At 38.4% G+C, this 12,037-nt stretch overlaps 1 protein-coding gene across 1 annotated transcript in view; it reads left to right on the forward strand.

The window, feature by feature from the left end:
• RPAP1 (RNA polymerase II associated protein 1) overlaps positions 1-5,714 on the forward strand; it is a 52,969-nt gene extending 47,255 nt beyond the window's left edge. Inside the window, exons 22-25 of the mRNA XM_039323895.1 lie at positions 954-1,758; positions 2,888-3,064; positions 4,646-4,702; positions 5,306-5,714. Coding sequence (XP_039179829.1) covers positions 954-1,758; positions 2,888-3,064; positions 4,646-4,702; positions 5,306-5,428 — 1,162 coding nt within the window. The 3' untranslated portion in view covers positions 5,429-5,714. The remainder of the gene's footprint in view (positions 1-953; positions 1,759-2,887; positions 3,065-4,645; positions 4,703-5,305) is intronic.
• Positions 5,715-12,037: the final 6,323 nt, after the last annotated feature.

Consider the following 12,037-nt stretch of genomic DNA (forward strand, 5'->3'; position numbering starts at 1 on the left):
AGCATTTACCATTCTGTCACTTTAATGGACATACTATAGCATGAAGGAAGGAGAGAACCCTGCAGACCTTGGATAATTGTCAAAATGGGGGCAGAACGCCTGTCTGTGGGCTTACTCAAAGAATGGCCATATAAGGTAAGAGTAGTACAGACCTGCAGCATATATAAAGCCAATTTCTCTACGTTTGGGCAAGTTTCAAAATGGTGGAACGCTGCCAAAATTCACCAGTACACAGAACTACTTGCAATGGGTATCAAGTTCAGTTATATATATTCAGAGGAATGAATCCATACATGACAGAACTCTGGATAACAAGGTCCACCTCCCTATTCAACAGGATCCAACTTCCATTTTTCCTCCTATCCCTAACCTGTTTTTCTTGTTCTTGGTGCTTCTCTAACCTTACTGCCCCCTCCCATTCCTTTGTTGTACGGCCTATCCTCCTGTCTTTTTCCCATAAGCAAACACAGCTAGCTTCTCTAACTCTGCTGCTTCCTCCCTTTGTACGTATAGTAGCATATCAGGCCATGATGTTTCTTTCTCTGACATTTTGCTGTTTTCATTCCTATATTCTCAAGAGAAGTGTGTAGTGATGCCAAACTGGGTTTCATCGCTCTTGGCGAACACAATGTGCATTTATAGTAATCTGCTTTCATTTGGGGTTTCATTTTTGTGTTTTTAGCTAATCCTCTGTATGTTCCCCTGAAAGTTTCTTAAGGAAAGACACTCCTCCTTCCTTCTTATAGCATGTTGCCTATTTATGAACTTCCCCAGTAGTATCTGTTAAGCCACTTCTGGAAAAAGCCAGTTGCTTTATTACCAATGTTATCTAAAGAGTGGGATTTATTTGTAAATACAGTAATAGTGTGCTTGATTGGGGATTAAAATAGAACATATTTGAATATAGTAAAAACATTTTGTATTTATCATCTGTTCTCCCCCTCTTTTTTCAGTGAAGGCAAGGTGGGAGGACCAGAAGCTGCTGACTTCTCAGATCTTCTGCACTTGAATTCAAAGGCAAAGCCATTACAGCTAAGCTTAACAGCTCCCATTTCTTCAGTCCCTAGTTACGGTGCTTTATTGGAAGAAGCTTACCGACAACTTCCACTGATACAGTCTTGTTTTCTTTTTCATTTTGCCTACTTGAAACCAGCTCTTATTCATTCTAGAAATGTTTATCAAGGCCGAACCCATCTTGTCCAATCCATGCTGCTTCCTGAGGTCAGAGGGCCTCTTCTGCCTTCGGACTGGCTATTCCTTCCTCTTATCAGCCTCTATAACAAAGCGACTGGGACAGAAACACGATGGGCCGCAGAAAGCCCTCTTCCTCTAGACTTTGTGAATGTCGTGACTCGGAATCTACAGTGGATCCTCCTCCTGGAGACCTGGAGGCCCAAAGTCCTTCAGAGTATCCCCATTGCAGCTAAGCTTGCAAGGCTTATGTGTGTGTTCCTCACAGGCAGTGACTTATTTCTGGAAGGCCCCGTGCATTGCTACACAGCAGCTCTGCTCTCACTTTACTGCCAGTCCAAAGTTTTTGAGTCCTTGAATTTAGATGCTCCTCTCCCCGGCTTAGCTTCTTTCCATGACCTTTATGTAAGCCTGTTGGAACAATTTGAAAGTGTCTCTTTTGGAGATCCTCTCTTTGGAGTCTTTGTGCTTCTTCCTTTGCAGAGGCATTTCAGTAGTCAGCTAAAGATGGCTGTCTTTGGGGAGCATGTGAATACCTTAAGAGCTCTAGGAGTTCCACTCCAACAGGTATGTCTCACAATGGATGCTTGAGAGCAGATCACTCAGCCACTGTACTTGAGTCAGCTGATTAGAACTAAATGGCTATTTGAACTTAAAGAAAATTAAGAATTTTGTTTGGACATTCTACCCAAAGATTTAAGGTCTTTGTGACAATTCCATTTGTGTGCAGAATGCTAAACCCTTTGATGACCTCATAGAGATTTATTTTAGAGCAGGGAGAAAATGCAAATGAAGAAGTATGCGTTCCAAGTACTGGCATAGCAAATATAATCTTGCAAAAAATAGATTTTAAAGTAATTAATGTTCCAGGGGCACCTGTCCTACAGCATTCACTTCCCCTAAATAAAAATCTTAAGGGTTTGATGGAGAGAAAGAGAAAGTGCAGTGAAATGGAAGCGGCTTGCAAAATTATGAAGAGCTTAATATTTTTACAACAACTATAAGGCTGTTTGGTCTGGCCTAAGTCTCAAGCAAGTAGAATGTCCTCAGTTTATGCAATGAAAGGGAAAAAAAATGAATGAAGCAGTTGTTTGTTTTACTATAGGCCCTAGTATGATTGATCTCCATATGTATAGGCTCTAAACTTGATGTATATGCTAAATATGACTCAGGGCTTTAATGTAATTTGGACTGATCTCTTTGTATCTAATCTAATTATTCCTGCAACTTTTCCATTTTGAGTGAACTCATATGAAGGTTAGCTTGGATATCAGGGAACTGGAAAACTCGGAGATACAAGGAGGAATGATTGTGGACCCCTCCTCCAGTCATTTAGGAAGAAATCTCTCATAAATCTCTAACAGCTCTGAGACAGGGAACAGTCTGTTAATGGAGAGAATAGACCAGCAAAAGGAAAAATAGGTTGAACAGTAACAAGAATGATCCGGTTTGTTTCTTATGCCATAGAGTAGCGTGGAACATACAAGGAGTTGAATCACAATCAATTCTTAATTTTTAACCTAGAATAGAATGGACACTTCTGTCTTTCAAATACCATTGGATGTTTGCATTCTGGATTATTTTTATCTGCTCCTCTAATTACTATGGAATAAGTTAAGATTTGTGTGTGTGTGTGTGTGTTCTCAGACAAGACTGGTATTTAAAAAGAAATATTGCTTTCTTGATTCCCTTGCAGTTCCCTTTGCCTCTTGAGCGATATCTTTCTCCTCCTGAAGACAATCTCAATCTCTTAAATCAATACTTCCATGTCCTGGTCACGGGAGCCCTGCAACAGCACTGGTGTCCTGTACTTTATGTGGTTGCAGTGGCCCATGTCAACACTTTCATTTTCTCCCAGGAAAATGTCCCACAGGTATGTGATAACTTTTCACAAGTTGGCTGAGAACAGTAACTCATCCTGTCTTAGCAGTGGTATGGGAACACTTGCAGTTTGAATGTTCCATATACTGTGTTTCTCTGAAATTAAGACCCAGTCTTATTTTTTTTCCTCCAAAAGAGGCACTAGGTCTTAATTTTGGAGAATGTCTTACCTTAGGACCACCACAGCCAGGCCTCCCACACCTTGACACCTGTCGTGCTGCTGCATGACTTCTTCTGTGGCCGGTTGCTGCTCCTCCCGGCAGGACACCACATGGTGCTTTATGCTGTTTCTGCTGCTTGTGGCAGGACGCTGCGTGGCTCTTCAGACTGTTTCCGCAGCAGAAATGGCCCGAAGCGCCACGTGGCCTCGTGCTATGAACAACAGAAGTCCGAAGCGCACGAGCAACAGAAACGGCCCGAAGTGTGCGAGCAGCAGAAGCGGCCTGAAGCGCCATGCGGTGTCCTGCCTGAAGGAGCGGCAACAGCGCAATGCTCCAGAAGAAGTCAAGCAGCAGCGCGACAGGTGTCAGGGTGTGGGAGGCCTGGCTGTGGTGGTCCTACCAGTAAGGTGAGGGGCATGTGGGGCAGCTTCACCCCCCCATACCCTCACCCTAGCTTGATTTTTAGGGGTGCGCCTTGCCCCAAAACTAGGGCTTAGTTTTGGAGTAGGGCTTATATTAGGCCCACCCCCAAAAAAATCAAGCTAGGGCTTACTATCAGAATGGGTCTAACTTTCGGGGAAACACGGTAGATGTATTCCAACCTGGATTTACCATTTGAATTATAAATGTAATAAATAGTTTGCAGCATCATTGTATGGTCTTCTGTTGAAGTAATTCCATAAACTGACATTTGCTGCCCAAATTAGCTAGTTCTTTATACAAGTGCAGATTAGATTTTCCTTCTGCCATTTGTATTTGGACTAATTGTTATCTTCAAAACTATTTACAATTTAAATTATAAATCAATAAATGAGTTTTGCTTTCATTAATATTTCCTATATGCTAGCTAGACTATAGTGAAAGAAGGGAATTTAATCATAATAAAGTTTTGTATGACTTTTTCCTTCTTTTTATTTCCTAGTGCTGTTTAGTAATGCAAGCCACAATACAAGATCCATTATCCTCAAGTAGTATCCTAATTGATAACAAAAACTTGCAAGCTAGAAATGTCTGACATTCTTTGCCTCACTTTTGGTTGTTGCAGAGGATACCAATTTCCTGTATGATTTTCTTTCCCGTGCCACCATACAAACTGTCTGGACTTTTTAACATCAAATACGTATGGAGGGAATAGATTGTGATTGTAAACTGTTGGCTCAGTTGTGAGGGATGCTGACAGAAAGTCAAGATATTAAGATGCTAATCTAGAAAGAACAGCCCAGAAGGAAAATGCTTCTTTTAAAAAAATTCTTCTAGGCTCTTCATTTGGAAAATAAAAGGACTAGTGCACAGGATCTAGAAATGTCCACTCTTCAAACTATTTTAATTCTTTGAGACCACTGAAGAGTCCTTTCACTTCAGAAAGCAGCCAGAAATATCTGAAATTTAATGTCTTCTATATTTTGTTTCAGGAGATAGACATTGCTCGAAGAAACATGTTACAGAAGACCTGGTTCTTAAAAAATGAGGTAGTTATTTGCATCTGTTTTTCAACTCCAGCATTGCTAAATAAAGTCTTATTCCATCAGACTACCAGACTACAAATCTTCATGGGATGTATAACTACAGATTGGGATGGAGGGCCTTGTTAAATAATTTGTCTGGAAAATATTCGTAGAGGTACTGGGGCTACAGAATGAGAGTAGCCCTCCTAAACATTCTTACAGCCAACAACAGAGTCCTTTATTTTTATTTGTGACTATTTGTTTAACTCAAATCCCACTTGATCCATAACTTTATTGGAAGGATAAATAAAGTACTAAATGTAATGGGAGAAAAGGAGTACTAATGTAAAACATAAATAGAACTTAATTCATTTTAATCATCAATAATACTATGTTAATACTGTTTAGTGCAAAATCAATAGTTGTGGCAATGTTGCAATTAATGTAGAACTGATAAGCTGCAGATTTTCCATGGCAAATCTATGGATTATATGAATTGGATATGACTGAACATGTACTATGTATTTCATCTTTTCTCCTAATTCAAGTTTTGAGGTTGTATTAGGTATTACTGAGGCAGTTGTTTCTCTCTTCCATCCAACCTTACTTGTCTATTACTTCTTTCAGGGATTAAAGAAACATCTTCTCTATTACAAGAGGGCAAATAAAGAGAACTCACTGGGATTTGACCTTTATGAAGACCTTCCTGCCATTCGACTGAAATACCTGCAAGCAGTAACTAAAAAATAATGCAGCAAGGGAAACTCAGTTTCAGACCAATAAGGCTGACTGAGGAAGTGAGCACCAGTGGACAGAGATTTTGGAAACATTTGGTTAGGTGCATGTTTTTTTTCTGATCACAAGAGGAAATGATCAGTTCTTACTTGACCCAGTTTTGATAAACCATTTGGACTGTTTCATCTTTTCATCTAGCTGATGCTTTACTTTGGGGAGAAATAAAAACGAGAGTAAGAAATGTATATGTTAAAATGAACAATAAATGATCTTTGATAAATAAAACATGGTATAAATTTAACATGTGGGCAGGGGAAGCCCGATATTTTGATGTCAAATGATAGTTTAATGCCTAGTTTTGCATTTGATTGGTACAATGTGATACAGATGTCTGGAAAACAGGAAACTGGCTCTCTGAAGCTGCCCCGAAGGATACTATCAGATTCTGCAGCTGTTTCTGAGCAAGACTTCTCAGGAAAACCACATTAGAAGTTTTCATCTCTGCTCCAAAGCCACCTGCCCCTCCTTTCCTCCTGTCTTTCTGCATTAGCTGCTTTTGCTCTATTTTTATAACCTTATTATATTTAATAAAGTTAGCTTTCACAGAACAGGATGCTTTGGCAGCTGCAACTATGGACCATAAGAGAGAGAGAGAAGAATGGTTGGTTGGTTGGTTGGTTGGTTGAAAACGTGCTGCAAAGAGTGAAGCATTATTGAGCCGAATGAAGGCAGATTCCATAGGGATAAGGGCATAATAGTTTATGTAGAGTAATATCCGCAGTCGGGTACATAAATCTGCTTTTTATTTGTTCAAAATTAAAGGCAGACAGCAGACCACAATGTGTGTGTGACTTCTCCATCTTATTACTTTTCTAGTGTGTGGTTTGTGAGAAGAACATCATATATACAGTATAGTGGGTAGGGATGTATGCATTCCTATAGAGTTGAGGTTTTTTACTAGTTGTTTCATGATATTGTTCGTCACTAAGCCGTGTCCTGCCCCATGGACCGTGGGTCTAGATCAGGGGTGGGGAACCTTGGCTCTTTTATGACTTGAGGACTTCAACTCCCAGAATTCTTGAGCTAGCTATGGCTGGCTCAAGAATTCTGGGAGTTGAAGTCCTCAAGTCATAAAAGAGCCAAGGTTCCCCACCTCTGGTCTAGGACAACTCACCACCGCCAACTCGCCAACACAGGATGATTTGCCATGGCCAACTCACCGCGGGACAAAAAGTACCTAATATGGAAGAAATGGTGAAATAGAATCATTAAAGAAAGGATGCAAAAGGAGGGATAAAATAAAATGCGAATGACAATAAATAAAATAATTTCTAATTATTTTAAATAACGAAATGAAATCGTTGAATTGTCCTGCAATGAGTTTTCCTGTGGCGATATGCTTGCTTTTGAAGAGGTGATTAAGACTTCTGGCTTTTCCTTTCATAGCCAAAAACCTCTCTCTCAAGAGTACAACCTCTTTAAAGAGGCAGGTTGTTTTGGTGCAATTCTTTCTGAAATGAGCATGCTGGGTGGCACAATGTCCATCCAGGCAGGATCACAGAAGAGAATGTGTATCTATGGAAAGGCCCAACCTAATGTGAGCCCATGTTAACGAACCTTGGCCCTCTCATACATGCAGTCTTTCAGTGTTGCTTGGGTACTATGTGTCTTGAGGATGAACTATCTGCTATCCATACTTTTCTCCTAAATACTATAGGAAAATACGTAAAAACTAGAAGAAGCAATTAAATATAGTTTACAAAAGAGTGTTTAAATAACATTTTATTCTGCTTTTCTTTTAACCTAAAATACGCTTATGTTGAGTGTTAGCAAGATCCACCAGATTGCCTCTCAAGTGTTAAAGTAAATCTTTCAAGCTACATCACAACTGTTACACACTTCGGAAAATGGACCTCTTCCCTGCCACAGGTTAGGTTCAGATATAATTTTAAACAACTGGCTGCTGAAATAATTTATAGTGAAATATTTTGTTGTGTATTCTTTTTGAGGATCACTAGAGGGTGATGTTCAATAAAATATCAGTAAAAATTTCTACCATAGCCTATTGCAGATGAGAAAAAACTCCAAACATTTGCACTCTGCTGAGAAAATTAGCAATTTTTTAAAAGATGTCAACCTTTTGTTCTATGTATTGGAATCTGATTGTTAGACAATAATCCAGTTCTTATAGCACAATGTTTGTTTTTATTTTTAAAAAGATCAAGGTAAAGTGCGCCTGGTAATAATAATCATATAAGTGACAAAATGTTTTTTAATTTGGCATGTGCTTTTCATTGGGTGATAAGAACAATTGTAAGGTGATATGGATAAGTTATCTTAGTACATTGCTTCAAGTTTTGTTACCACAATAGCTGTTTCAGTAACCTAATTGGTCAGTTTTCTTTTCTGATCAGAATAGTGCAATTGCACAATTTCATAGCTGATAAATGGAATGCTAGTTTGCTGGACAATCTTCCTGACATTATTTTCATAAAGCATTTGATGTTTAAATGATTAGCAGCTTCATCCTCAGACATTCATTCCCTGTTTTCTCTTTGGTGAGATGTTGTTTGCTTGTTTTTTTAATTTTTTTATTTTATTTTTCCAAACTCTCCCCATACATATACCGTGATATTTATCCGATGTTAACATACATTCTTTTTACATTCATATATAAGATACTTTTAATAAAATGAAATAAATACATACACATGACTTTTGGTGTTGCTCGCCCTTTTCCCCTTTCACTGCATCCACACTCCTTCTTCTCTACCTTCTTTCTCCCTTTCTTCTCTTCCCTACTTCCCTCTTCTTCCTCTCCTCTTTCCTTCTCCCCACTGGTGAGATGTTGTTTGTGACTACTGACAATGAGTGATTCCCTGCAGCTAATGCTTTTTCTTCCCCTTTCAGATAACTTTTGCTGGTTATAGTCCACACATTTAATAGCTCTAAAACACGGGTGTCAAACTCGACGCATCGTGATGTGTTGCAATGTATCATGTCTTTTTCTCGCATTGCCAGAGTTGGGATGGGCGCAGCCTCCACATGATGCAACTGGCTCGCAGGCTGGCAGTTTGACACACCCTTGTGTGTCTAAAAGGAAAGAAATTTGTAACTTTTGTATCCTCTGTTGATGATACTTAACTCTTGTTAGGCAGTTTTTAAAATGTAATTTGAATAGTTAATACATTTTGAAATCTGCATATCCTGAGGGATTTTCTTGTGCTGCCTTGTTAAGGAGCAATATTGTTTAATTGTTCAAATGGATCGTTTGATATAGAGCTCCTTCTGTTGTTTTCTGCTTCTAGAGCGAGCTGCTGAGGCTTGCCACCAGTCTCAGCTAGTTGTCTTTAATTAACACAAGTCTTAAAATTGACGGTGTTATTATTCTCTTCCCCTTTTCTATTTTTATTCTACTTTATTGTCAACATCAAACAGGTACTTTGCCACTCTTAGTTATTCTTTTTGATATGCATGAAACCAGCGTAAACCTCTTTAGTTACAGCAGTAGCATTAGCTTCTCACCATGCTTTTTTCCCACTGAATTACATGGGATTAGGATAGTAAGAAATATTTAAGAGACTTTTCCCTCAAGGTGAAACAAGTCTAGTATTCTGATCAAATCTACTATACTGATTAATATAATAATTTCTAAACCTTCCTTTTGTATTTTTCAGTATCCCATTATAAACCCCTCAATTATGTCAGTGCATAATGGTTTTAGAGACAATTAGCAAATGACACTTTAGCAGAATGCCTATTACTGAAAACTCGCTGCAAAATTGATAATATAGCATGGAAAGGATGACCTGGTCAACCATTAATGATGGCCCTCATAACCTTTAATTAAACGTCATTTTGCACAGCAGCCACAATACATTTTTCCCATATTGCATTCAAGATTGGACAATTGTGATTTATCAACTTAGATAAAGGTAAATTGGTATGTATACCAGACCAGTACCAGGCTAATATTCCAATTTCAAATTGTACAATTATAGCTGCCCCCCCCCCCAAAAAAAAAAGTCTGACGTCTTTGAAACTTCTCTGCTAGTTGTTTTCTAGCAATTGTTATCAAAACCGTCTGGTTAGCTTCAGACTCAATATTCCATATAGCAAAAAAATGTTTTATTTTCTTTCCAGATTTGTTCTCCATATTTGTGCCTAGCATTTCAACACCTGTGAAAGCAAGCAGAGCATATGCTACAGGTCTCAATGTGAAAAAAATGGTAATAGCTGAACTTAAACAAATGGTGGACTATATTACTATTAAAATAGTAATTATTTCTACACTTGTATTTCAGTATTAGTTTATTGATGCAAATCAATTATGATTTATGAAGGGGAAAAACGGACACAAAGGGGAAACATGAGACATTTGCAATGATATTTAGATGACAATGATATTTAGGTCCTGATTCGAGGTAACTTCACTACCAATGAAGTATCTTACAAATGACCATAATCAAACCAGGTGGGTTTGAGGTGGGTGCTAAACAAAGGGAACTGCTGTCAAATAGCTGTCAAATTCAGAGCTTTTTTTTAATGTAAAGTTGAGGCTGGAGCAAAGAACTAATTCCTCCCTTGAAGATTCTTCAGAAAGGACATGGTGATGGGCTCCCTGCAGCTCTGCTTTTGAACTGCAGGCAAAAATCCCAGTGGCATCCCTAATTCACAGTGCCTACTTAATCTGTTATTTCAGCTTGCAGTTTATCTTCTATTAAATTTTCCGCTCCTGATTCAATATGGCTCCCATCACACGCTCAGCTTTGCCTTCCTTTCTTTATTGCTTTTGTTTTGGGTATACTAGCTCTCTCCCAGGTTTAGTAAGAATATTTCTGTCTGTTCTCTTGCTCTCCTACTTGTCATGGTTCAACTGCATAGCATAAATAATTGTCTCTTAGCTCTCATATTAAGAGCAGTCTGTAATGAATAATGTGCAAGTCACACAGTCTTTGGGTGTTTGTGGGAATAATAAACCAGCACATCCAATATTTAGATGAGACAATCAAGGAAGGGAGGTCCAGTGAACTATGTTTTTTCCTCTGCTCACTAACAGAGACTCAGAAATGTCTTTTGTTCAAGAATATGAGCCCCCCCCTTCCCCTCCCCCAAGTCCCACTGTGCTATCTGATCATGGTGGGGCAATGTTACTGAGAAGGACGAATGAAGAAGATCAAGAATGCAAGCCAAGAGAATATATTCCCAGCAGGTTCTCCCAAGCAAGCAGACACCTATGTTGGGCAGTAGCAATATAGGAAGATGATGGACACAGATGGTCACTTTAGTGACAAAGGGTATCAGATCATATTTTGCAGGAGAAGCCAATGGTAAACCATTCCTGATTTTTTAAAAAAACCAAGAAAACCACATGGATAGCAAATATAAAATGACTGGTGAAATGGTGCCAGATAATAGGCCTCTCGGGTTGGATGGCACTCAGCATGCTAATGAGGAAGAGCTGAGGCTCTTTTGGAGTACTAAAAGTGTCCATGATGTGGCTGGTTTAAAGTCTTTGCTATACAGGAAATGAAAATCCAAAGCTGCAAAGATAGAATTGCAACAGGAACATTGGAAGGATAAGAAGCAGGAATACAGAAGAGCTGAACTCAGTGAAAAATGAAATCAAATGACCTATAATTGACATCTTAGGCATTAGTATATTGAGATGGGCTGGATCAGACACTTTCAGTGAGAAGATCACACTATTTATTACCCAGAACATGAAAAATAAAGAACCTGTTGCTTTTATAGTGAGATAGGAGTATATTAAGAACATTACTTGGATACAATGGAATCAATGATCAAATAATATAAACTAGACTTGACAGATTCTTTAATATGACAGTCATTCAAATTTATGTTCCAACCATCAGTATAGAAGAGGAGGGTGATGAGTTTTGATCAAATTCAATTTGCAATTGAGAAAGGCTGCAAGCAAAATATGCTGCTTATGGTTAGAAACTGGAATGCCGAAGTTGGAAACATGAAAGAGGAAAATATAGTTGGATTATATGTCTTAGTAAACTGAAATGAAGCAGAAGATCAACTTATCAATTTCTGCCATTCCAAATGAATTCTTTATAATTAATACTGTCTTCAAACAACCAGAACAATGCCTCTATATACGGACATCACTAGACGGAATGCATAGAAACCAGACTGGCTTCATTACAGCTAAAAGGAGGTGGAGGAACCTCAAGTCAGGTGCTGACTGTGGAACAGATAATGAGCTGCTCATATGCAAGTTATAAATTAAGCTAAAGAAGAAAAAGAAAGACATTTTCCATTATATGATCTTGAACATATGCCCACCATTTTCAAGGAGAACATCAGGAATTGCTTTGAAGTCTTAAACCTCAAAGGAATTATGGAATAAATTTAAGTCATTAAGGATGAATGTGAAAAGAGATTGCCAGAAATGAAGAAAGAGAAGAAAGCAAATAGGTTGTCAGAACAAACTATGGAAATTGCCTAAAAGAGAAGTCAAATTCAAGAAAGGAACTTAACAAGAAGTTTCAGAGAAATTTTAGAAGAGACAAGAATCAGTATTACAGCATCTATAAGGACATCAAAGATGGAAACAGCTATGGATAAAGAAAGTATTTCAAAATTTCTCTGACC

This window comes from Crotalus tigris, unplaced genomic scaffold (genome assembly GCF_016545835.1).
Source record: "Crotalus tigris isolate CLP2741 ecotype Arizona unplaced genomic scaffold, ASM1654583v1 scf7180000024286.1529876, whole genome shotgun sequence".
In the NCBI taxonomy this organism is placed as follows: Eukaryota; Metazoa; Chordata; class Lepidosauria; order Squamata; family Viperidae; genus Crotalus; species Crotalus tigris.